The sequence below is a fragment of the Belonocnema kinseyi genome, chromosome 2 (genome assembly GCF_010883055.1).
Source record: "Belonocnema kinseyi isolate 2016_QV_RU_SX_M_011 chromosome 2, B_treatae_v1, whole genome shotgun sequence".
Classification (NCBI taxonomy): Eukaryota; Metazoa; Arthropoda; class Insecta; order Hymenoptera; family Cynipidae; genus Belonocnema; species Belonocnema kinseyi.
Window position 1 is genome coordinate 100,016,784 of NC_046658.1, and position 27,661 is coordinate 100,044,444.

The window sequence follows — 27,661 nt, forward strand, 5'->3', positions numbered from 1 at the left end:
TAGTGTTATTGTTCAAATATATTAATTTATTTCAAACAAAAAAAAAATAGAGTTTTTTCTATTTAAAAAAATAACTATTTAACAAAATACTGGAATTTTCAACAAAATAATTGAATTTTTAACATGATAGTTGAATATTTAACATAAAAAGACAAATTGTCGACAAAAAAGTGTCATAGTATATATTTTAATAAAAAAAGAATGAAATTTATGCAAAAAAAGAAAAGAATTTTAAAACAAAAAAGACGAATGTCTAACAAATAAAGACTTTTCTCTCTCTCTCTCTCTCAAAAAGTAAAAGTTTATCTAAATTATTGAACCTTCAAATCAAAGCACAAATATTTTTTACAAAAATGCAATTTTTAAGCAAAAAATATGAATTCAACAAAAAATTAATTTTCCACGAAACTGATGCATTTTTACGCACAAAAAAAATGAACAACGATTTTGAACCAAAAAGTTACATTTTCATATAAAAAATGAGATTTTTGTCTTTAACAGATGAAGTTTTAAATAAAAAAAAATAGATTTTCAAACAAATAGTTGAATTTTCTGTTGAAAAAGATTTTAGTCGAGTTTTCACGATCAAACTATGAATTTTTTAACAAGAAATAATTTTCTACCAAAAAAATTCAATTTTCAATCTAAAAAGACGAATTTTTAACCAAAAACGATGACTTTTTAACAAAATCTTTGATCTCTCTAGCAAATAGTTGCATTTTTATCAAAAAAATATAAAATTGATCGTAAAGCAAAATAATTTTCTATTACGAAAAAGTTGAGTTTTTATCCAAAAAAGATCCTAGTTAATTCGAATTTTTTTCCAACCAAAAAGGACGAATTTTTAACAAAATAGTTAAATTCCCTACCCAATAGTTGCATTATTCTTCCAAAAAGATCAATTTTGTTCTAAAACAGATGAATTTGTAATAAAAAAAAAATTTTTTATGAGTGGAACTATCCAGAAAATATTTCAGTTCATTTTTCAACACCAAAATATAAAATTTAAACAAAAAGTAAATTTTCTACGAAACAGTTAACTTTTCGAGAAAAAAGTATAACAGCTTAATTTCTAACCAGAGTTCCATTTCTATCAAAAAATAATTTAATTTCTGCTAAAGCAGGTAAACTTTAAAATAAAAAACCCAAATTTTCAAAAAAGGAGTTGAATTTTCAACCGAAAAGCTAACGAAAAAATGCAATTTTCTATTATTTAAAATAAATTCTGAGATTCTCATAAATTCTCAATGAATTTATTTCTAGGTTATATCCTTGGTAATATTCTCATTCTCGTTAGCGTTCTCAAAGTAATATAACCGGCTCTGATCATTTCTGTCAGTGCGGTCAGTGAAGTGGGATCTGTGTTTTCGAGTTTCGTGATTTTGTGAATGAATACGTAAAAAAACAGCGAAATGGTAAGAGATATTATTATTATTTATAATTTCTATTGAATTTTCTGAAAAAGTGTGTAAAATCGCAATTTATGATAAAAAAACTGATAACCTAACCTCTTTCGGTCACAGCTGTGTTGAATATGTTTTATATGTCTTTATTTTGACTTTTTACCTTAAATGCAATGTTCGTATCTAAATAATTATGATTTATTTATATGAAATCATCAAACTTAAATCCTATTTATAAACATATAATTACATTTCCGAAAAATTGGGTTTTTAACCTCAAAGTGTTTCGGTTTCCTTATTTCAATTTTTATTCCCGACATTCTTAAACAGCCGAATAATAAAATTCTAAATTGGAAAATTCTCGGCAGTTTATAATATTGCCGAATTATAAATTCCCGAAAAATAAAATTCACAAGATAAAATTTTCGTATATAAACTACAAAATTAGTTTTTTTTTGTTCAATATTATTTCTTGATTAAAAATATAAGAATAAAATATTTTTATCAAAGAAAATTTGTTGTTATGTTTAAAGTTATTTAAAATTATTGTTTGAATTTAAAATAATATGTTTCTAAATAAAAAATTTTAAAAGGAAGCAGTATTTTTCGAAAATCTCACAAGTTCGGAGAAATTTTTTTTCGCTTAAGGCGCACATATTTTTAGATTTATTTTTGTATACAATTTTTATTTTAAATTCGAGGAATAATTTTAAAATACTCTAAAAAGTTAAAAAAAAATTGTTGCTTAAATAAAAATATTTGATTATTGTATTTTAAATAAATGATGCGTATTGAAAAACAATTTTTTTATTTATTTAAATTCGGGAATTTTCTGATTCAAATATTTTATTATTTGGGAATTATATTATTCGAGAAATTTCAAATTCGGGAATTTTATTTTTAAGGATTTCTCAACTGTTTATTTAATTTTTTATCATTATCGTGCTGAAATTTTTCGTTAATTTTTTGATGAAAAAGAAAGGGGTTGATCATTAAAATTTGGAGTATACACCATATAATATTTCAAAATTTTATAAATATTTCAAAAAATTTCAAAAGAAATCTTTGGGTTTTTTAAAAGTTAAAAAAAATGTCAACGTTTCCGAAATATTTCAAGGAATTTCAAACAATTTTTAACTCAAGCGATTTTAGGCTAAAGATTCAAGAATATTTCATAGAATTTGCCAGAATCTTCTGAAATTTCATTCCAAATTTGTTAAGAAATATTACAAATTTTATAAAGTTTTTAAGTGATTTAAACAAATTTACCTTTTTAGTACTATATTAATTTTTTTCGGTTTAAATATCACGTATTATATTTTTTAGTTGAAAATTCATTTAATTTATTGATAAGTCTTTTTTTGTCGAATTGATAATTAAGTTTTTAAAATTTTAAATATTAACTATTACATTTTTAGATAATTTTTTTTGTAGTGTAAAATTCAATCAAAATTTTGTCCCCTTTATTTGAAAATTCAACTATATCCATTTTTACAGTAAAACTTATCTTTTTGGTTTGATTTTTCGCTAAAAGCATGAATTTGTTACAAAAAAAAGACGAAAATCACGGTAAAGTACATTCTGGGTATAATACACCCCAGCGTATTTAATCATGCATTGTTTAACGCCTAATGATTATTTTATCACAATAAAATTATCCGATATAGTTTAAGGTATCTTTCATAAGGTAGAGTCGATTTTATAACCATTTATTTATTTTAAGTTTGTTAAAAAAATTATTGAAAAAAAGTGAATGAATGGGTTTTTTAACTTCAAAATTCATAACTCGAGCAATTTTAATTGTTTTAACCTGAAAATTTATGACTATACTTTTGAAATATTTTATTTTCATAAAAAAAATTTTGCAACATGGGTCCTTTCAAAAAAGATATTTATTTGAACAGTTGAAAAGTCAATTTTATAATAAAATGTTGAATCAGATTTTTTGCTTTTTAATCGATTCATTATTATAAAAATTGAGGAACTTTGACACGTAATACTATAAAAATACAAGAAATTGAAAAAAGAGACATAACTTTATTTTAACAATTATATTTTATTCAACAAATCCACAGCCTGCTCTCGCCTGACGCGCTGCCGTAAGTTATAAGCCATCTACAAAGAAAAAAAGTTATGAAATAATCAGAAAAAAAATTATTTCACTTCATGTAATATACTTACGTTAGACAGTAAACAAAAATCAATAAAATTATTTTTAAAAAATTTTCTCAAACATTACTTTTTTACTCACTAAGTGCACACTGGGTGTTGCGTACCCCGCGATTTTTTATTTCCGCTTTCAGCAGCTGTTGCGAGTAGACTGACGCTTGACGCAGTGTGCTAAACGACTTTACTTACAGTTTGTGTTTCCAACTAAACCTAGATGGCGACACTCAATTTTTTCAAATTAAGTATGGTTTATAAGAGTTTGAAAATTGCTTGGGGTATCTTGTACCCATAACGCACTTAAAGAGTTAAAAATACAACAGTTTGATTGCAATTTTTTCTCTGTCTTGACTCAAAAATCTTTCGTAGTGGAAAATACTACCTTTTGATTGAATTCAACTGTAATTTATTTAAATTTTTTACTCATTTTAAAATTTTTGTTGTTAAAAATGAACTTTAATTCATCTTTTTGGTTGAAAATAAATTTTTTCAACTGAGAATTTAACTGTTCTATTTTTGGTTAAAAAATTATATTTTTTAGTTTAGAATTCAAGTATTTTGTTGAAATATGATGTTTTTAGTTGAAAATTTATGTAATTTATTGATAAATCTTCATTTTTGGTAGGAAATTAATCTTCTTAATTGAAATTTTACCTTTTTGGTTGAAAATCCAACTTTGATTGAGAATTCACCTTTTTTGTTTGAAATTCAACTGTTTATGTTTTTAAGATTCATAATTTTAGTTGAAACTTGTGTTTTTTTTTTATAATTAACTGTTTTAATTCAAAATTTAACTGTTACATTTTTTTATGAATTTTAAATTTAGAACTGTTTTGTTGAAAATTTATCTGCTTCATTTGAAAAATCATGTAAAATATTCCAAAATTGTCTTTTTTTTGTAGAAAATTAATCTTCTTGTTGGTTTGATTTTTTGAAAAAAATGAATTTGGTACACAAAAAAATCGAATTTTCAATAAAATACATTAATTTTTAACGAAAAAAGATCAATTTCCAACAAAAAGTGGAAAGTTATATTTTTAATTTAAAGGATTAATTTTTTACCACAAAAAAAACGAGTTTTTAACAAAATAGTTAAATTTATAACCAGAGAAATACATTTTCAAATACAATGATGAAATTTTAATAATGAAAATTAATTTCGAACCAAATAGTTAAATTTTCAGTCTTAAAATTAAGTTTTTACAAAAAAGACCTCTAGTTGAAAATTTAAACTTTTTTAAATTAAAAAAATTGTTTACTTAAAATTTAACTAATTTATTGAAAATTCTTCTTTCGTCGTAAATAATTAATTTTAATTCATGTTTTTGGTTGAACATAAACTTTTTCAACTGATAATTTTACTGTTCTATTTTTGGTTGAAAAATTATCTTTTTTAGTTCAGAATTCAAGTATTTTGTTGAAATATTATCTTTTTTTAGTTGAAAATCTATTGATAAATCTTTTTATTTGGTAGAAAATTAATCTTCTTGGTTTAAATTTAATCTTTTTGGTTGAAAATTCAACTATGATTTTCAATGATTTTTTTTTAGTTCAAAATTCAACTATCTGGTTGAAAATTTATGTTTTTCATTCAAAAATTCACCTAACTTATTCCAAAATCGTCTTTTTTCTATAGAAAATTAATATTCTTGTTTGAAAATTCACTTTCTTTGTTGAAAATTCAACTTTTCTAGTTAGAAATTCTTAAAGTTAGTTAAAAATTTATGATTTTTGTTGAAAATTAAGCTACCTGGTCAAAAATTAAACTCCTTTGTTAAAAACTTATCTTTTTGGTTTGATTTTTCGCTAAAAGCATGAATTTGCTACAAAAAAAAAAGACGAATTTTCAAGAAAATACATTAATTCAGGGTGTCTAGCGTCCTGGAAACCTAGAAAAGTTCTTCAGTTTTTTTATCTGGAAAAATCTGGAAAATTCCTTGAATTTTGCTGATGGTCCTCGAATTTTTATTTTCTTCAAGAAAAAATAAATTTGACTGAATAATTCTACCCTGGAAAAGTCACGGATTTTGAAAAAAAAAATCTTGCAAATATCAGGGAATTTCTATAAGAGCCACTTTAACTGTTAAGGATAATAAATTTGAGACATTTTAATTTGAATTAATTTTAATTCATTTATAAAAGATTCTATGTTAAAAATGTTACAAAAAATATTTCAAGGGATTTCACGAGATTTGGAATTATTTCTGAAGATTTTAAGGGATTCCACATGATTTTTATTAATTTCATTTAATTTTACACTACTTTAAGGAATTCAGAGAAATTTTAACTATGTTGTGAAATTTTTAATGTGATTAAAAATATTTGAACGAATATTACAACAAAACTTTTTAAGGCTTCAAGTGATTTCAAACGATTTTAGAGGATTTCTAGAGATTTCTAGAGACCCCAAAGTATTTTTATAGAAAATTAAGGATTGTCAAAATATTTCAAAGGATTTTTGAAGATTTCAAACTACTTTTAAAGGTTTTATGTCATTCCACTGGATTATTTTGGGTTTTTATTAATTTTGCAGTACATCATGGCATTCAGAGAGATTAAAAACCTTTTCTAACAATTTTAATGTGATTAAAAATATTTCAAGGGATATTAACAATTAAAATTTTTTTTAAATAATTGAAAAAGATTTCTAGAGACCCTAACTTATTTAAAAAGATTTTAATCAATTTGGCAGAATTATTATGGTTTACAATTAATTTTTAAAAACTATAAAGTATTCAGAGAGATATTAACGATTTTGTTCAAATTTGCAATGGTATTTGAAAAAAATTTCCGGAGATATTACAAAACTTTTAGTGATAATACAAAACTTTTAAAGGTTTCAAGTACTTTTAAAAGATTTTAAGGGATTTTACAAGATGTATAGAGACCCCAAGCTATTTTTAAAGATTGTCAAAAATTTCAAAAGATTTAAATTAATTTTACAGTATTTCAGGGGATTCAGAGAAACTTATTTAAATAAAAAAAAAAAATGTAATGCGATTAGAAATATTTCAACGAATATTACAACACTTTGAAATGTTTAGGTGATTTCACAAGATTTTAAGGGATTTGAAGAGACTTCTAGAGACCTGAAACTATTTTTAAAGATTTTAAGTATGGTCAAAGTATTTCAAGGGATTTTTCAATATTGCAAGTTATTTCTAAAAATGTTAAGGGGTCCACAGAATTTTTATGGCAAATTTTAAGAGATTTCTAGGGACCCTAAAGTATTTTGAAAGATTTTAAGGATTGTCAAAATATTTCAAGGGATTTCAAGTAATTTCAAGGGAGTTTCACCGGTTTTAAAGTGATTTTCAATCATTTTAGGGAATTTCAGAGGATCTCTAGGGATTGTCAAATATTTTAAAAGATTGCAATAGCTCTCCAACGATTTCAAGTATTTTTAACATTTGTAATAACTTGTGAAGTATTTTAAATATTTCAAAAGGGATTTCAACCCAAATTGAATTCCATGGGCTTTCAAAAAATTGATATTGTGATTTTGAAATTGTTTTAAAATATTCTGAGGGTTTGAAGAGAAATTCATAGGATTTCATGATATTTCTGAAAATGTCAAGGTATTTTAAGAAATCCTATTCAAAAAAGTGGTATTTTATCTTGAAAATTTCGCAGCCATTGTTGTTATAAATCTTATAAGCTTTTTCCTTTTTATAAGAATAATCATAGAAAGCCTAATGTAATCATAAAAATTCGAGGAAGACTTGAAATTTCTAAAAAAAAAGATTCCTAATTTTTAATAAAAAATATTAGATTTCAAAGATTTTAAATTGAACATCAACGGACGTTTTTTGGTTTTGTCAGTGTTCTTTATTATAGATTTACATTTAAAAAATCATTATATTTTTAACGTTTACAATTTTCGATCAATTTTAGGTTACGTTGTTTTTTAAACAAAAAATTGGTATTTAAAAAAAAAAAATATTAGATTTCGACGAAGATTTACAACTGCAAACAATTTCCTCTTATAGAGTTTTTCATTGGAAATCATTATTGGTTTTGATAAACAAGATTAGATTTTAATGAATATTTCCTATTTTCAAGAACTTTAGATTATTTTTTTCTCAGTAGTTCAATTTCTGATTTAAAAAATTATTAGATTTGAAAGGAGATTCATAATTTTTAACACTATTTTTATAGTATAATTTGAACGAGATTTAAAAACTTTTAATATTTTTAAGCTAACGGTTTTCACGAGAAATATCAATATAAATTTCAGAGAAGATTTGCCATTTCGGAACCATTTAAGGCTATGCTAACATTTTTCACCGGAAACCGGTTATTTTGAAGAAAAATAATTAAATTTCAAAGATGATTTATAATTTGGAATAATTCTATGTTATGTTCTTGTATTTTAATCATTCAGAGCCATTAAATTCCCAATTTTTTTATTTTGTTGGCCTTTATACCGGGAATCGGTCCATTTGATAAAAAATCATTGGATTCCAAAAAAGATAAAAAAGGTTTGTAACAATTTGAGGTTACGTTAACGCTTTATACCAATATTGATACTTTAAAATAAAGATCATTATAGATAGAATACAATTTGTAGTTTATTAGCCTTTTCAGTTTATATTATAATGTTTTCCCCAAGGAAATCAATTACTTTAAACAAAAATCATAATTAAGATGCCGAATTTCGAGCAATTTGAGGTTATGTTCTGACCAATCTGAAAATGAATATTTTGATTGAAAAAATATTAGATTTCATAGATTGAAATTTTTTGTATCAGATAAGTTTTGTCTTTAGTTTTGTTTGCGTTCTTTACCGGAAATTTAGATTTGTTAAAAAAAGTTATTAGATTTTAAAGTTTCGTCATTTTTCAACTACTTTAGGTTAGGTTGCCGTTTTACTCCAGAAATTTGTAATTTTTTGTTAACAAAAATGCAACGGTTTGATGGTTTATGTATTTTACAAAAATATGTGTTAATTCTAGAGTTGAATGATATCAGCTTTGATCAATTATCAAAAATGTTGGCCTTGTTTTTCCTCTGAATTAATTTAGTTAATAGATACTATGAAATAAAAGAAATGGTATGAAGATTAATTTCGCGCAGGGTACCGCAGCAGAAAGAAAAGGGACTTTCAAAGTTGAATATCTGCAAACAATAGAGAAAAAGGTGCAAGCAGATTGGGAAAAACTAAAAGTTTATGAGGAAGATGCACCATTACATCCGAAAAAGAAGCCAGATGAAAAATTCTTGGCTACGTTTCCATTTCCCTATATGAATGGTCGTCTGCATTTGGGACACACATTTTCTCTCTCAAAATGTGAAGTAAGAATTCGAGGACAGTTAATGTTTTTTTCTAAATTTATATGAACTATAATAAAAAAGAAAAAATATATGTCATTCTTAAAACTATTTCATAAAAATGGAATTTTATAGTTTGCGGTCCGTTACAATCGGCTTTTGGGAAAGAAAGTTCTATTCCCTTTCGGATTCCACTGTACAGGAATGCCAATCAAAGCATGTGCTGATAAATTAAAAAGAGAACTAGAACTTTACGGATATCCTCCGAATTTTCCAAAAGAGGAAACATATGTCGTGGAGGAAAAATTGGAAGAAATTGTTATTAAAGACAAAAGCAAGGGAAAGAAAGTAAGATCGTGCGCATGAACAAAGTACAAATTTTCATGTTTTTAGTAAATAAAAAAATATATGTTTATTTCTATCTGAAGAGCAAGGCAGTTGCGAAAGCCGGAGGAGCAAAATATCAGTGGCAAATTATGCAAAGTCTAGGATTGGCTGACGAGGAAATAAAAAAATTTGCAGATGAAAACTACTGGCTCGATTATTTCCCTCCTCGAGCTATGGAAGATCTCAAGTCTATTGGCGTCCACGTAAGATTCTATTTCAAATAGTTTGTTACGTTGCACCATATATTGCCGCAAACACTCGGGAGGATGAAATTTTAAATTAAATAAACAATAAATTGTAGGTCGACTGGAGGAGAACTTTTATAACAACAGACGCAAATCCCTTTTTCGATTCCTTCGTCCGATGGCAATTTCTCCATCTGAAAGAGAGAAATAAAATAAAATATGGTAAAAGATACTCCATATTTTCTCCCAAGGATGGTCAACCTTGCATGGATCACGACAGGTCCAGTGGAGAAGGAGTCGGTCCTCAGGAATACACTTTAGTCAAAATGAAAGTCCTAAAACCGTATCCTAAGAAGTTAGAGTACGTACATGCACTATTTTATGTATTTTATCGTCTTGTAAGTTTCAGAATGAACTCTCATTATACTTTTTTCAGAGTCGTTTCCAATAAACAGATTTATTTGGTCGCTGCGACTCTCAGGCCAGAAACGATGTACGGCCAAACAAATTGCTGGGTTCATCCCGATATGCGTTACGTCGCTTACGTTTTAGCCAGCGGAGACGTATTTGTTTCAACGGAACGAGCAGCAAGGAATATGGCTTATCAAGAGTTTTTCAAAGAGGAAGGAAAAATTGAAATCGTTGCTGAATTAATTGGTCAAGTATGTATAAAACGAGCACTCTGGTGTTGGTTTTTAAACCAACCCGTTGGTCGTTCTTACAAATTATTCTGGTGTTGGTTGTTCAAACTGACCCATTGGTCGTTTCTACGAATCATTCTGGTGTTGGCTGAACAAACTGACCCACTGATCGTTTAAACTAACCAATCTGGCGTTGGTCTTTTAAACTCCGCTCTAGCTTTTAATATATTATTTAGAAATCACTGGATTTTCTATGGATTCTTCTGAATTCCATGGAATTCCGGGAATTTAAAATAATAAGTGGAAGTAAGAGATCATCCGTAAACTAAGTTACCAGTTTTGGGTGCGGGAGGGAGTCAGGCGAAAAACTTTCATATTTCAGACTTCTCATACTTTCCCATATTCCCCTCTTTTTAGCCTTCCGATGGGCGCGTGGCAGCACTCAGTGCTGCTACGTCAATATTTAAGTGATAAATGGGATTAGGGGTTTTTGAATCGGGTGGGGAGATTCAGTAACTGCAGTTGGCCATACTGGTAACACATAATATTATATTTATAATTCAACTAAGGGAGCTGTCGATACAGTGGATAAAATGTGCGCTACTTGCTCAACTTCACGGTAAACAAGGAGATGGCCCTTAAGGATTTTTTTTTCAGTTTTTTGGTTGTAATGTGTTCAAGGCACAAATATATGATTCAGTTCGATAATGAGGTTTGTTCCTAATGATTTTACCTGCTTTACCTCGAAAAAAGGGCTACTTCATGAGCGGAAAAGCCGATTTTCTGGAGACAGCACTCACAGTGCTGCTGTCCGCTCTTGTGAGTTTAAAAGGCGCGCCCACCGGAAGTTTAAAGAATATCAGTAATTATATTCTCATCCTGATGAGAAAGTACTGGTTTAATGTACAATTTGACTGTATTGGTTTTCATAAAATGTACACGTTCTCAGATCGCAAAAAACCGGGAAAGGACAGAATTTATTTCTTGACGGTACAGAAATAGTTTACTGCTCGACACAGATGGCGTTAGTTCAGCTTTAAAATCGCGTTTCGGGGTGCAGGGGGAGCAATAACCACATTAGGTAGTCCAAAAATGCATTGCAACATTTTTTTTCACTTTAGAAGGCAAGAACCCCCCCCCCCCCCCCCCCCCCTCAGTTTACATTCCCGGCAAAAGAAAATTCGTAATTTTTTATTTTTCGACATCCCACTTTAATTAACATCTTTCTTGCAGCGCTCCAAGTATGACCCAAAAATAAAAAACTACATTTTTACGTATTATTGTTACTTTTTAGCAATTTCCCTCGTTTTTTTCATACAAATTGTTACTAATGGACAATTTGAATATCCACCATTACGTTTTAAACCATTTTTCATTTCTTAAACAAATATGAATTATTTAAACAATTATCCAATTTGTTTACAATGTTTATCCCACTACTCTTTTCTGTGTGGCTTTATAAATGTACAAGATCTATCAATTATTTAAACAATTTAGATTGAAAAGTCAAGAGTTTGGTCTTGTTTCTACAAATAAGCTCAATTTTTTTACAGAATTACCTAAGAATATCTTTCCTTTAATTTTTTTCTATGATGCTTTGCAAATTTAAAAGAGTATTACTTATTTAAACAATTTCATTTGAAAAATTAAGAGTGGTTTTTTTCTGATTGGGCTCTATTTTTTAACATAATTAATTAAGAATATCTTTACGATGATTTTTTTCCTATGATGCTTTGAAAATTTACAATTATTAATTATTTATATAATGTTTATTAACATATTTAGAGCTTGCCTATTTTTGAAGGAAGAGGCACAATTTTTGGTACGGACTGAACTAAAAATATTTTTCCAATGACTTTTTTCTGTGTTATTTTGTAAATTCCTAAGTATTAATAATTATTTAACCAAGTTATTCGTTAAATTTACAAGAATTACTAATTATTGAAACTTTTATACAAAATTCAGAATTTGGCTATTTTTAAACGAATAGGGTTAGTATTTTACAAATTTATACCAGAACGTCTTTCTGATTAATTCTAATAATCACTTTTTCCCACGATACTTTTCAAATTTACAATAATTATTTATTATTCAAATAATTTTCATAAACAAATTCAGAAATTGACTATTTTTTTTAGATTTTGTACCATTTGAACATTTTAAACAAATTAATTTTTATAATAAAACGTATGCACTATATATTTAAGGCCATGTGATGAGTGGGTCACGTGACCAGATTCCTACCTTACCGCCACTTTTTATTTACCAACTTATTATCACACGAAACGCCACATCCAGTTGAAAATTTGGGACACTAAACAAGAAGCACTAAGAATGGTGGGTCTGGTCCTAAATTTATATAATTATGAAAAAAGTTTTTTTGTTGTAAATAATTTTTTTTTGTTGCTTTTTTCATAATTATTAAAATTTAGGACCAGTCCCACTTTTCTTAGTGCTTCTTATTTATTATCCTAAATTTTCAACTAGATGTGGTGCTTCGTGTGAAAATAAGTTGGGAAATAAAAAAAGTGAGGGTAAGTTAGGAATCTGGTCACGTGTCCCACTTGTCAAATGGCCTTAATAAGAATTCAAAAATAATAATAACTTTATAATCGTAAAATCTTTCATTTTTCTTAATTTCAGTATTTTTTTATTTTCCTTCAAGTAATTTAATAATCTCTTCAATTGAATATGTTTTTTGATACATTTTACTGTGATAACCACTTAGTCGAACATATACCGAGTATTATTATTAACTATTGACTATGCTTTTTTATGTTTAAAACTCCGCTGAAACAGAGGTCTGTATAATACACGGGTCATTCTTGTTGCTAAAGCATCATTTGCGTTCTTAAGCATGAGTAAAAATACCGCCAGGCGATTCAGCTTCACTGTGTTTGCGCATTTGAAAATTTTTCTTTTACGAAGGTGAGCTTAAGATCAATGAATTGTAGTACAATTTAATCACAATGCGACCACATACGAATTTATTCGAATTACTCGCATTTGCCTAGAAATTTGGCCAAATGAGAGGAAAACTGCAGAAAATCACCTCGCGAGTTTAGCTGGCTTTTCGAAATTCGAGTACAAGACCCGCTCCTACGTCACCCATCCACGTGCTAGGGGCGCTCGAAATGGCTTGACATCTGGACTCTTCTCGAGTCGAGATCATTTACTACGTATTTCTATGAAAATTTTACACGCCGAAATTTTAGATGTTTTTTCCAAACTTGCATTAAATATCTTTAGAGTCCAATAATAATTCATTCTGCATCGTAAGAGGGTACCCATGCGAAGTCTTGTGCAAATAAAAGTTTATAAAGTAAAAAATGAATGTGGTATTTTATTTAACTTTATTTCCAAATAAAATAATTGCACGCCAAGTAGTCGCGCGCGTATGCGCTTCTAGTTTGTTAGAAAATTCATATCTTCATTGATACCATCTTTTTTTCGTTCAACATGCAACTATTTAGTTGAAAATTTACCTTTTTGGTGAAAGTTAAACTATTTTGGTAGAAAATTCAACTATATGGTTAAAATTTTAATTATTTATATGAAAAGTTAACTTCTTGGTAGAAAATTAACTTTTTTGTTAAAAATTCAACTCCTTTGTGGGAAATTAATCTATTGTGCTGAAAAATTCGTATTTTTGGGCAGAAAATTTTTTTTATTTTAATTATAATTTTTTATCAGGATTCAACTACTTTGTTCAACATTCTTTTTTTTTTTTTAATTTATTATTTCAACTGAAAATGTAACTGTTCCATTTTTGTTTAAAAACTTATATTTTTCTGTTAAAAAAATTTCCCTCTTGATTAAAAATTACATTCTTGCTAAAAAGTCATCTTTTGAAGTTTAAAATTCAACTATTTTGTTGAAAATTTCCCCTTTTTTTTATGTTTTCTTGGTGGTCGAAAATTCTACTCACTATAGAACTCATTAGAAACGAAAACAAAAGCAGAATGAAAATGAAATCCGTTTATATGCAAGCTTCGTTACTGGGTGGGGGGGGGGGGCAAAGGAAAATCTGCCATTGTAGGTGGGACGGGGAGTGAAAGAATGTCCCAAAATTGGTAACTTATTTTATGGATTACCCCTAAGATAAATGCAGAAGAATTCAATGAGCTCAGAAAAAAGAAGAAATTCGGAGAATTCTGACATTCAAAGAATTCAGAAGATTTGAAGGCAGTTAAAAGAATTTTAAAGAGTTCAAAAGCATTTTATCAAATTCAAAAGACATCGTCTGCTGTTTGCTGCGTATGTGTCATAGAAACAAGGGCCCAACTCTTGGTTTAAAAAAGATATCCTAAAAATCCTATCGCAAGAAAGAGTCTAAAATCTATTTAGAATTGTATAATTATTATCAGGATATAATGGGAATACCACTTGAAGCTCCACTCACTTCTCACAAAACTATTTACACACTGCCAATGCTCACGATTAAAGAAGACAAAGGCACAGGAATTGTTACTTCAGTTCCAAGCGATTCTCCCGACGATTATGCAGCTCTCGTCGATTTAAAAAAGAAACAGCCTTTCAGAGAAAAGTATGGCCTCAAGGATGAAATGGTCCTGCCTTTCGACCCTGTAAGTCCTTTCACAAAAACATAAATTCAAATAATAGTAGGTGTCTAATATCTTAAAAGTACATTTAAAAAATGAAAAAGCTGTAAGCACTAGTTGTTAAAAAAATGTTAATTCTCCTTCATTAGATTCCGATAATCGAAGTGCCAGATTTCGGAAACTTATCAGCAGTAACTGTTTACGATAGACTGAAAATTCAGTCTCAAAACGACAGAGTGAAATTGAATGAGGCCAAAGAGATGGTTTATCTGAAAGGATTTTACGATGGTGTTCTTCTAGTCGGTCCCCACAAGGGAAAGAAAGTGCAGGACGTAAAGAAACAGCTCCAGAAGGATCTTCTTGATAAAAATGACGCAGTCATTTATTACGAGCCTGAAAAGACAATTATTTCGAGGTCTAATGACGAGTGTGTTGTCGCTCTTTGCAATCAGTGGTATCTCAATTATGGAGAACCGGAATGGAGAAAAGAAGCGGAAAAAGCTTTGGCTTGTCTCGAAACGTTCCATGACGAAGTCAGAAGAAATTTCCAAGCTTGTCTCGATTGGCTTCACGAATACGCCTGTTCAAGAACTTACGGCCTGGGTAAAATAAATTTTATTATCTGAACACATACACCCAATTTTGAGACCCTCTTTATTTTGTTAAAAAATATAGTACAATATTGTACATTACATTAATTTTAGGAACTAAATTGCCGTGGGAGGAACAGTGGCTGATAGAATCTCTGTCGGATTCTACTATTTATATGGCTTATTACACAATCGCTCATTTGATCCAAGGCAACAGCTTCAAGGGAGATAAACCCAACGTTCTTGGAATCAAGTTAGTTGGTTAATATTAATCTCTTTGAAATTTCATTAATTTGTATTCTTCCAAAATTAGTTTGAACTTTTGCTAATTAACAATTTTAGGGCGCAGGATATGAAGCCGGAAGTTTGGGATTACATTTTCTTCCAGGACGCGAAAATTCCGGCAAAGACTCCGATAAAGAAGGAGGCGCTCGAGCGAATGAGAAGGGAATTTCAGTATTGGTATCCAGTAGATCTGCGAGTTTCGGGCAAGGATTTGGTTCAGAATCATCTCACGTTTTTCCTTTACAATCACACTGCGATTTGGCCCAAACAGCCTGAACTATGGCCCAAGGGAATTCGTGCGAATGGTCATCTTCTCCTTAACTCAGCGAAGGTTGGTTTAAATTCTTTACAAATTTTCACTGAGTCAACTGTTGCAGCTACTATTGATTTATTTGACGCTAAGCATTTACGAGGAGATGTGCGTCGCTAGTCGAATCTGCGACGCACATCTCGATTAAAATAATCTTTAGGAAAAAAATCCTAGTGTTCCGATTCAAATCTAAAAAGAAGAGGTCGCGTGATGTGCGTCGCAGATTCGAATGGTGTCGCACATATCGATTAAAATAATCTCTTAACAGAAAAACCCTGGTGTTCAGATTCAAATCTCAGAGGAGGACGCGAGATGTGCGTCGCTAGTCGAATCTACGACGCACATCTCGATTTAAAAAATCTTTCAAGAAAAATTCTAGTGTTCAGATTCAAATCTAAGGAGATGTCGCCGATTCGACTGGCGACGCACATCTCGATTGAAATAATCTCTTGGAAGATAAATTCTAGAGATTCAAATCCAAGAAGTAGAGGTCGCAATATGTGCGTAGCCAGTCGAATCAGTGACGCACATCGTGATTAAAATAATCTCTTGGAATAAAAATCTTTTTTTTTTTTATTCAACTATAAGGAGAAGAGGTCGCAATATATACGTTGCCAGTTGAATATGCGACGCATATTTCGATTAAAGTAATCTCTGAAAATAATTATAGTGTTTAGATTCAAACCTAACCATGAGAGGTAGCGAGATGTACGTCGCCGATTAGACCGGCAACGCACATATTGATTAAAATCATCTCTTGGAAGAAACCTCCAAGTGCTTAGATTCAAATCTAACAAGAGAGGTCGCGAGATGTGCGTCTCGAGTTGAATCGGTTGCGAGGTGTGCGTCGCCAGACGAATCAGCTACGCACATCTTGATTAAAATAATCTCTTGCAAGAAGAATCCTAGTGTTTAGATTCAAATATAAGAAGAGAGGTGACAAGATTTACGTCGACAGTCGAATTGGCGACGCATATCTCACTACTTCTCCTTGTGAGGTTTGAATCTAAATACTAGAATTATATTCAAAGGGATTATTTTATTCAATAATAATTTGTGCGATCCTAGATGTCGAAATCAGAAGGCAATTTCCTGACGCTAACCGAGGCGGTTCGAAAATTCTCTGCCGATGGAATGCGACTTTGTCTTGCTGACTCTGGCGATTCGGTCGAGGATGCTAATTTCGTAGAAAGCATGGCTGATGCCGGAATCCTTAGACTTTACACTTTCATCGAATGGGTCAAGGAAGTCGTCACGATGGAATCGAGGAAAACCTTCAGAGAAGGACCTTCAAGCACCTTTCATGACGAAGTTTTCGAAAGGTATAATTATATCGAACTATACATATTTTATATACCTAGAAAACTTGGAAATGTTAGGGAATTTTTTTGTGAGCGTGTCTTAATTTTTTGTTTTAACTTTAATATAACATTGAATAATATATATTTTTTTATTTGTAAAAGCAGCTTTATATTACTATATTGGACGTTTTTGTTGGATATATTTTTTTAATTAGTTTTTTTAATGGAAAATTAGCAATTATATTTTTGGTTTAAAATTCAACTATTAAAGAAATCGGATTGAAATATTTCAATTTGAGATTCATCATTTTAGTCCAATACAAAATGCTCAGGTTTTGAATTCGTTGGAAATATTTCGAAAAATAATACGCAAATTTTTACCGCCCGCGGGAAAAATCTACTTTCGCTCTGTGTTACATATAGTTTTTATTCCACATTGGACCGTGGCCACTTTTTGGTCCTGAAAAGTGGATCCGATGCATTTTTCTATAGCTTTGATTACGCCTCGAATTCTGTTCGACTATTTTTACTTTCGCCCCGCTGATTTTACTTTCGCTCGCTAATTTCACTTTTGCCCCGCTATTTACTTTTGCCCCGCTGATTTTACTTTCGCTCGCTATTTTTACTTTCGCCACGCTTATTTTACTTTCGCCCCGCTGTTTTTACTTTCGCCCCGCTATTTTTACTTTCGCCCCGCTGATTTTACTTTCGCTCGCTAATTATACTTTGGCCCCACAAAATTTACTTACGTCCCGCTGATTTTACTTTCGCCCCGCTGTTTTTTACTTTCGCCCCGCTGATTTTACTTTCGCTCGCTAATTTTACTTTCGCCACGCTTATTTTACTTTCGCTCCGCTGTTTTTATTTTCGCCCCGCTGTTTTTACTTTCGCCCCGCTGTTTTTTACTTTTGCCTCGCTGATTTTACTTTCACTCGCTAATTTCACTTTCGTCGCGATTTTTACTTTTGCCCCGCTATTTTTACTTTTGCCCCGCTGATTTTACTTTCGCTCGCTAATTTTACTTTCGCCCCGTCAATTATACTTTGGCCCCACAAAATTTACTTACGTCCTGCTGATTTTACTTTCGCCCCGCTGATTTTACTTTGGCTCGCTAATTTTACTTTCGCTCGCTAATTTTATTTTCGCCCCGCTGATTTTACATTCGCCCCGCTGTTTTTACTTTCGCCCCGTTATTTTTTACTTTTGCCCCGCTGATTGTACTTTCGCTCGCTAATTTTACTTTCGCTTGCTAATTTTACTTTCGCCCCGCTAATTTTACTTTCGCCCGCTAATTTTACTTTCGCCTCGCAAATCCAGTTTGCGGGCAATATATGCTATTTACGGCCCTATTTTTAGGAGCAAAATGTGGCAATTTCGGTCGAGTGTGGAATAAAGTTAATTTTTTTAACTGAGAATTTAATTATTCCATTTTTGATGAAAAATGTATATTTTTTAGTACAAGATTAAACTATTTGTTACAAATTTTTTCTTTTTAGTAAAAAATTAATGCTCTCGGTTAAATATTATCTCTTTTGGATCTAAATTCAAAATCTTTTTTGGTTGATAATTCATCTCTGGTTTCAAATTCATCGCTTTGGTTAAAATGTTAACTATTGTACTGTTTTAAATTCAAATTTTATTTGTTTTGAAATAATTTTTTAAACTTAAAATTCAACTATTCAGTTTTTTCTCAAAATTGATCTTCGATAGTTGATAATTCAACTATTTAGTTGAAAAAACACATTTTTTGCTAACATTTCAACTGCTTGGTTGAAAGTTAAACTGTTTATTAAAAATTAATCTGAAAATGTATCTCATTGGTTGGAAACTGACCTATTTTGTTGTTAAAAATTCGATTTTTTTGTTAAAAATTAATTATTTGAAATAAAAATTAAACCATTCAATTTTTGAATAAAAATGTTTTTTTTTTTAGTTGAAAATTCAAGTATTGTGTTAAAATTTCACTTTTTTGTTTGAAAATTGAATCAGTGAAGTTGAAGATTCATCAGTTAGAAAATTATTTGTTTATTTAATGAAATTGAATATTTCATAATTTTAGTTGACAATTTCCTTTTTCGTTAAAAATTAATTTGTTTAATTAGAAATTAAATTACTTAATTTTTGGTTAAAATTTTTTTTTAATAAGAAAATAAACTATTCACATTTTGAATGAAAACTTTCTTTGTTGTTTTAACAGGAAATTGATCTCTTTTTTTTTTTAAAAAGACTTATTCTGTTGTAATTTTTTTTCCCTTAAAAAATCATTTTTTCTAAACTATTGTAGTTTAATATTCCATCATTTCAGTTGAAAATCTGACTCTTTTATTGAAAATTTATTTTTCAAATGAAAAATTAAACTATTTACTTTTTGGTTAAAAATTGGTCTTTTTTAGTTAAAAATTCAAATTTTTGGTTTAAATTGAAAAAAAAATTTTTAAAGAAAATTCGACTATTCATATTTAAGATGAAAATTTTCTTTTTTTTTTTTAAATCATCTTTTTTGAAGATTCATTGTTTCAATCGGAAATTTATCTCTTATAAAAAAAAATAATTTGTGCAATTAAAAATTCAGTAATTGCATTTTTGGTTTATATTTATTTTTTTTTATCTTTTAAGTTGAAAATTGAACTATTCCAGTTGAAGATTCATCAGTTTAGTTGAAAAACCATTCTTTTTTTGAACATTTTTTATTTTGATGGAAAATTAATCTTTTTCGTTAAAGATGCATTTTTTTGAATTAATTTTTTGAATTAATGAAGTTTAATATTCCATAATTTTAGTTAAAAATTAATTTATTTCGATGAAAATTAATTTTTATAATTAGAAATTAAACTGCTATTTAATTTTGTTTTAAAATTTATTTTTTTAAGTTAAAAATTAAACTATTTAATGTTTTGATGAAAATTTATATTTTTGGTTGAAAATTGATCTATTCTAGTTGAAAATTCATCAGCTTGAAAATACATTCTTTTTTTGAATATTTATTATTTTAATGGAAAATTCATCTCTTTCGTTGAAAATGCATTTTTTAGTTAATTTTTTGAACTAATGAATTTCAGTATTCCATAATTTTAGTTGAAAGTTCAACTTCTTCGTTGAAAATTAATTTTTTAAATTAGAAATTAAACTATTATTTAATTTTGTTTTAAAATTTATCTTTTTATAGTTAAAAATTAATTTTTTTAAATTAAAAATTCAACTATTGTGTTGAAAATACTTTTTATTGTTGTTGAAAATGTATTATTTAATGGAAAATTCATCCCTTTCGTTAAATATGGTTTTTATATATTAATTTTTTTACAAAATACAGTTGAATATACCACCAATATCAAGAAATAAATAATTATATTTTCAGTATTATTTATTTAATCAATCGAGGAAATTATTTATTTTTTTATAAAGTTATTTTCACAGATGAAAAAACAGTTATTTAATTTGACATATTATTAGTACTATTTTTAAACATTAAAATATTTACAAGGACTAAAAAATATATATATATATAAAACTCGTGAAATGTTATAGAAATAAAATATAAAAAATGTTGAGATACTTGAAGAAAACTTGGAATTGTCAGGAAATTTTTTATCGACAATTTGAGCTGACACCCTTATATTTTATTTTATTTTCGCTAGAAAAAAGGCACATTTTTTATCGATAGAAATATGTGTGTATTTTCGGGTTTTAGTGAAATGAATTTGAAGATTAAGGAAACAGGAGAAAATTATGGGAAAATGTTGTACAAGGAAGCGCTGCGAACTGGATTTTTTGAACTTCAGGCTGCAAGAGACAAATATATGCAATTGAGTGCTTTGGAGAAGGTCAACTGGAATTTAATTATCAAATACATTGAAATCCAGGTGATTCTTCTCTCGCCGATTTGTCCCCACGTCGCGGAACACGTTTGGTCATTAATCGGAAAGGTATTATTTTTGTTCTTATTATTGATATTAATTTTAGTTGAAAATTCATCTCATTGGTTTTGAATTTATTTTTTAAATTAAATATTAAACTGTTATATTTTTGTTTAAAAATTAATGTTTTTGTTTTAAAATTTAAATTCTCTAGTTTAAAATTGATAATTTTGTTTAAAATAACTATTCCATTTTTGGTTGACAATGTATTTTTTTTTTTTTAGTTGAAAATTCGACTTTTTGGTTGAAAATTAATTTTTCAATTTGAAAATTTAACGATCTTTTGTTAAGGATACATTTTTTTTTATTTTATTTAATTTTCTGAACTAATGCAGTTTTCCATAATTTTAGTTGAATTCCATAATTTTAGTTGAAAAGTTGCAAAACTAATTTTTTAAATTAGAAATTAAATATTAAATTTTTGTTTGAAAATTTATCCTTTTTTAGTTGAAAATAGATATATTTTGTGGTTGAAAATTCGACTTTTTGGTTCAAAATTAACTTTTTAATTATAAAACTAAACTATTCAATTCTTGGGTTAAATTGTATTTTTTTTTAGTTGAAAATTAATTTTTTAATTCAAAAATTAAACTATTGCAATTTTGAATTAAAATGTATCTTTTTTGTTGGAAAATTCCACTGTTTGATTGGAAACTAATTTTTTAAATTGAAAATTAACTTCCATTTTTGAATGAAAAATTATTATTATTATTATTATTGAAAATTTATTTTGAAAATTAACTGCTTTGTAGAAAATTCACTTTTTTGTTAAAAATGTATAATGTTGGGTGAAAAATTCAACTTTTTTGTTGAAAATTCATGTATTTTGTTAAAAATTCTTTTTTTTCAGTAGGAAATTAATCTTCTTTTTAAAAATTGATCTTATTGGCTAACGATTTAACTATTTCGTTAACAATTTTTTTAAATTTAGTTTAGCTAGTAGAAAAAGTTTTTTTTTAAATTAATTTTTTTAAATGATGGAAATGTAACTATTCAATTTTTAGATAAAAGTATATTTTTTTAGTTGAATATTAGATTTTTCAAATTAAAAATTAACTATTCCAATTTTTGAATGAAAAATTATTATTATTAATGAAAATTTAATTATTTGTTTGAAAAATCAAGTATTTTTGTAGAAAATTCATCTGTTTGATTAAAAATTAAATTATTAATTTAAAAAATTAACTTCTTTGTAGCAAATTCACTTTTTTGTTAAAAATTCATATATTTTGTTAAAAATTCGTCTTTTCGGGGAGAAAATTAATCTTATTTTTTTTAAATTGATCTTATTGGCGTAGGATTTAAATATTTTGTTAAAAATTCTTTTTTTAAAATTCAGTTTAGCTAGTTGGAAAAGTTTTTTTTTAAATTAATTTATTTAACTAATGAAAATGCAATTATTCAATTTTTGGATAAAAAATTGTTATTATTATTATTATTATTGAAAATTTAATTATTTGTTTGAAAAATCAAGATTTTTGTAGAAAAGTCATCTGTTTGATTAAAAATTAAATTATTAATTAAAAAATTTAACTTTTTTGTTGAAAATTCGTCTTTTCGGGAAGAAAATTAATCCTATTTTTTGAAAATTGATCTTATTGGCTTAGGATTTAATTATTTTGTTAAAAATTCGTTCTTTAAAATTTAGTTTAGCTAGTAGAAAAAGTTTTTTTTTAATTAATCTTATTAACTAATGAAAATGCAATTATTCAATTTTTGGATAAAAAATTGTTATCATTGTTATTGAAAATTCAATGATTTTTTTGAAAAATCAAGTATTTTTGTAGAAAATTCATTTATTTGATTAAAAATTAAATTATTAATTAAAAAAATTTACTTCTTTGTTGCAAATAACTTTTTTGTTAAAAATTCATATATTTTGTTAAAAATTCGTCTTTTCGGGGAGAAAATTAATCTTATTTTTTAAAAATTGATCTTATTGGCGTAGGATTTCAATATTTTGTTAAAAATTCGTTTTTTAACATTCAGTTTAGCTAGTTGGAAAAGTTTTTTTTTAAATTAATTTATTTAACTAATGAAAATGTAATTATTCAATTTTTGGATAAAAAATTATTATTATTATAGAAAATTTAATTATTTGTTTGAAAAATCAAGATTTTTGTAGAAAATTCATCTATTTGATTAAAAATTAAATTATTAATTAAAAAATTTAACTTTTTTGTTGAAAATTCGTCTTTTCGGGAAGAAAATTAATCCTATTTTTTGAAAATTGATCTTATTGGCTTAGGATTTAATTATTTTGTTAAAAATTCGTTCTTTAAAATTTAGTTTAGCTAGTAGAAAAAGTTTTGTTTTAATTAATCTTTTTAACTAATGAAAATGCAATTATTCAATTTTTGGATAAAAAATTGTTATTATTATTATTGAAAATTCAATTATTTGTTTGAAAAATCAAGTATTTTTGTAGAAAATTCATCTGTTTGATTAAAAATTAAATTATTAATTTAAAAAATTAACTTCTTTGTAGCAAATTCACTTTTTTGTTAAAAATTCATATATTTTGTTAAAAATTCGTCTTTTCGGGAAGAAAATTAATCTTATTTTTTAAAAATTGATCTTATTGGCGTAGGATTTAAATATTTTGTTAAAAATTCGTTTTTTAAAATTCAGTTTAGCTAGTTGGAAAAGTTTTTTTTAAAATTAATTTATTTAACTAATGAAAATGCAATTATTCAATTTTTGGATAAAAAATTGTTATTATTATTATTATTATTGAAAATTCAATTATTTGTTTGAAAAATCAAGTATTTTTGTAGAAAATTCATCTATTTGATTAAAAATTAATTTATTAATTAAAAAATTTAACTTCTATGTAACAAATTCACTTTTTTGTTGAAAATTCGTCTTTTCGGGGTGACAATTAATCTTATTTTTTGAAAATTGATCTTATTGGCTTAGGATTTAATTATTTTGTTAAAAATTCGTTTTTTAAAATTTAGTTTAGCTAGTAGAAAAAGTTTTTTTTTTAAATTAATTTTTTTAAGTAATGAAAATGCAATTATTAAATTTTTGGATAAAAAATTGTTATTATTATTATTGAAAATTCAATTATTTGTTTGAAAAATCAAGTATTTTTGTAGAAAATGCATCTATTTGATTAAAAATTAAATTATTAATTAAAAAAATTAACTTCTTTGTTGCAAATCACTTTTTTGTTAAAAATTCATATATTTTGTTAAAAATTCGTCTTTTCGGGAAGAAAATTAATCTTATTTTTTGAAAATTGATCTTATTGGCTTAGGATTTAATTATTTTGTTAAAAATTCGTTTTTTTTTTAATTTAGTTGAGCTAGTAGAAGAAGTTTTTTAAATTAATTTTTTTAACTAAGGAAAATGTAACTATTCCATTTTTGGATAAAAGTATATTTTTTTAGTTGAATTTGAGATTTTTTAAATTGAAAATAAACTATTCCATTTTTGAATGCAAAATTATTATTATTGATCTTTTTCTTTGAAAACTAATTTTTTAAATTGCAAATTAAACTATTAATATTTTGTTTAAAAAAATGTATCTTTTAGAGTTCACGATTCATCTGTTTGGAATAAAATTCATCTCCTTCTTTGAAAATTAATTTTTTAAATTAAAAATTAAATTAAGAAATTTTCGTTTGAAAATTTATCTTTTTTTAGTTGAAAATTCATATTTTTTGGTTGAAAATTCATGTTTTTGGATTAAAGCTCAACTTATCAACTTTAAGATTCATTATTTTTTTAAACAGCTATTCCATTTTTTTGTTGAAAATGTATTTTTTTTTTAATTGACAATTTGAATTTTTGGTAAAAAATAAATTATTTTAATTGAAAATTAAACTATTCAATTTGTAATTAAAAATTGAACTATTCTAGTTGATGCTTCCTCAATTTAATTGAAAATACGTTTTTCTGTTATTGAAGGTTTATTATGTTAATGGAAAATTAATCTCTTTTGTTAAAGATGAATTTTTTTATTGTAATTAATTTTTTGAACTAATGCAGTTGAATATTCCATAATTTTAGTTGAAAATTTCGTCCCTTTTGTTTCAAACTAATTTTTGTAATTAGAAATTAAACTATTAAGTTTTTGTTTCAAAAATTTTTTTTTTAGTTTAAAATGCGACTTTTTGCTTGAAAACTAATTTTTTAATTTGAAAATTTAACTACTTAATTTTTGAATGAAAACGTATCTTTTTTAGTTGAAAATTCCACTGTTTGGTTGAAAATTATTTTTTTTAATTGAAAATTAACTTCCATTTTTTGGTGAAAAATTATTATTATTATTATTATTATTATTATTATTAAAAATTTTACTGTTTGGTTGAAAATTCAACTATTTTGGTAGAAAAATACACTATAATGTTAAAAATTAAATTATTTATTTAAAAAATTAGCTTCTTTGTAGGAAATTTACTTTATTATTGAAAATATGTTCTGTCGGGTAGAAAATTCATGAATTTTGTTAAACACTTGTCTTTTTGGATATAATATTCATTTTCTTTTTTTTAATAAATCTTTTTGGCTTTGGATTTAACTATGTACTAATTATATAACTAATTATATTTTTTAAATTATATTTTTTAAATGCAAACGTAACTATTCCATTTCTTAGTGGAAACTATGCTTTTGTTGTTGTTAAAAATTCAACAATTTGGTTGAAAAATTCAGTATTTTAGTAGAAACTTAACTATTTGGTTTTAGATGGAAAATCCAATTATTTTGTTGAAAATTTGTCTTTTTGGGTAGAAATTTAATCTTCTTTTTCAAAAATTTATATTTTTGACTATGTATTCAACTATTTTCTTACAAATTCGTATTTTTTTGGTTTAATTAAACTGTTAGAAAATATTTTTCTTTTGTTTAAAATTAATTTTTAAAAGCAGAAAATGTAGCTTCCATTTTTGGTTAGAAAATTCTTACTTTTATTAAAAATTCAATTACTTGGTTATAAATTAAATTATTGATTTAAAAAATGAACTATTTTAATAAAAAATGAATAGTGCCGGGTAGAAAATTCAAAAGCTTTGTTGAAAATTCATGTTTTTTTTTTAATTCTTTTTTTGGTAGAAAATTAATCTTTTTTTTATTCATTTTTTCGGCTATGAATTAAATTATTTTCTTACAAATTCCTTTTTTTTTTGGAGTAATTAAACTAGTAGACATTTTTGTTTGTTGGTAGAAGTTTTTAAAACAGAAAATGTAACTTTTATTTTTGATAGAAAACTTATTATTATTCTTTAAAACTCAACTATTTGGTCAAAAATTAAATTATTTATTTTAAAAATTAACTAAATTACTGAAAAGTTAAAGTGTCGGGTGGAAAATTCAACTGTTTTGGGAAAAATGGTGTATTTTGTTGAAAAAATTCGTCTTTTCGGTTGAAAAATTAATATTATTATTCAAAATTCCACTCTTTTGTGAAAAATTATGTATTTTGTTGAAAATTCAACTATTTTTATAGAAAATTACACTATTTAAACAAAAAATAAATTATAAATTAAAAAAATTAACTAATTTATGTAAAATTTATAGTGCCGAGTGGAAAATTAAAGTTTTGTGAAAATTCATGTATTTTTTTGAAAACTCGTCTTTTCGGTTGAAAAATTATTTTTATTGAAAATTTAACTATTTGATTGAAAATTTCACTATTTTGGTAGAAAATTACACTATTTGGTTAAGAATCAAATTATTGAATAAGAAAATTAACTATTTTATTAAAAATTGATAGTGCCGGCTGAAAAATTCAAAAGTTTTGTTGAAAATTCATGTATTTTTTTAAAAATTCGTCTCTTCGGTTGAAAAATTATTATTATTATTGAAAATTCAACTATTTTGACGGAAAATTACACTATTTAAATAAAAAATAAATTATAAATTTAAAAAATTAACTAATTTATGTAAAATTTATAGTGCCGAGTGGAAAATTCAAAAGTTTTGCTGATAATTCATGTATTTTTTTTTAAATTCGTCTTTTCGGTTGATAAATTATTATTATTATTGAAAATTTAACTGTTTGGTTGAAAATTCAACTATTTTGGTAGAAAATTACACTATTTGGTTAAGAATTAAATTATTGAATAAGAAAATTAACTATTTTATTAAAAATTGATAGTGCCGGGTGAAAAATTCAAGTGTTTTGTTGAAAATTCATGTATTTTTTTGAAAATTCGTCTTTTCGGTTGGAAAATTATTATTGTTATTATTGAAAATTTAACCATTTTGAAGGAAAATTACACTATTTAAACAAGAAATAAATTATAAATTTAAAAAATTAAAAAATTTATGTAAAATTTATAGTGCCGAGTGGAAAATTCAAAAGTGTTGTAAATTCATGTATTTTTTTAAAAATTCGTCTCTTCGGTTGAAAAATTATTATTATTATTGAAAATTTAACTATTTTGACGGATAATTACACTATTTAAACAAGAAATAAATTATAAATTTAAAAAATTAACTAATTTATGTAAAATTTATAGTGCCGAGTGGAAAATTCAAAAGTTTTGTAAATTCATGTATTTTTTTAAAAATTCGTCTTTTCGGTTGAAAAATGATTATTATTATTATTGAAAATTTAACTGTTTGGTTGAAAATTTAACTATTTTAGTAGAAAATTACACTATTTGGTTAATAATTAAATTATTGATTAAAAAAA

General features: G+C 26.2%; 1 protein-coding gene across 2 annotated transcripts in view; it reads left to right on the forward strand.

The window, feature by feature from the left end:
• Positions 1-1,344: 1,344 nt before the first annotated feature.
• Positions 1,345-27,661, forward strand: part of LOC117167586 (leucine--tRNA ligase, cytoplasmic) — a 34,930-nt gene continuing 8,613 nt past the window's right edge. For both annotated transcript variants that reach the window (XM_033352639.1, XM_033352640.1), the window contains exons 1-12: positions 1,345-1,415; positions 8,646-8,864; positions 8,976-9,188; positions 9,269-9,430; positions 9,529-9,773; positions 9,849-10,074; positions 14,421-14,639; positions 14,765-15,218; positions 15,320-15,458; positions 15,548-15,821; positions 16,869-17,122; positions 20,790-21,024. In XM_033352639.1, coding sequence (XP_033208530.1) covers positions 1,413-1,415; positions 8,646-8,864; positions 8,976-9,188; positions 9,269-9,430; positions 9,529-9,773; positions 9,849-10,074; positions 14,421-14,639; positions 14,765-15,218; positions 15,320-15,458; positions 15,548-15,821; positions 16,869-17,122; positions 20,790-21,024 — 2,643 coding nt within the window. In that variant the 5' untranslated portion in view covers positions 1,345-1,412. The remainder of the gene's footprint in view (positions 1,416-8,645; positions 8,865-8,975; positions 9,189-9,268; positions 9,431-9,528; positions 9,774-9,848; positions 10,075-14,420; positions 14,640-14,764; positions 15,219-15,319; positions 15,459-15,547; positions 15,822-16,868; positions 17,123-20,789; positions 21,025-27,661) is intronic.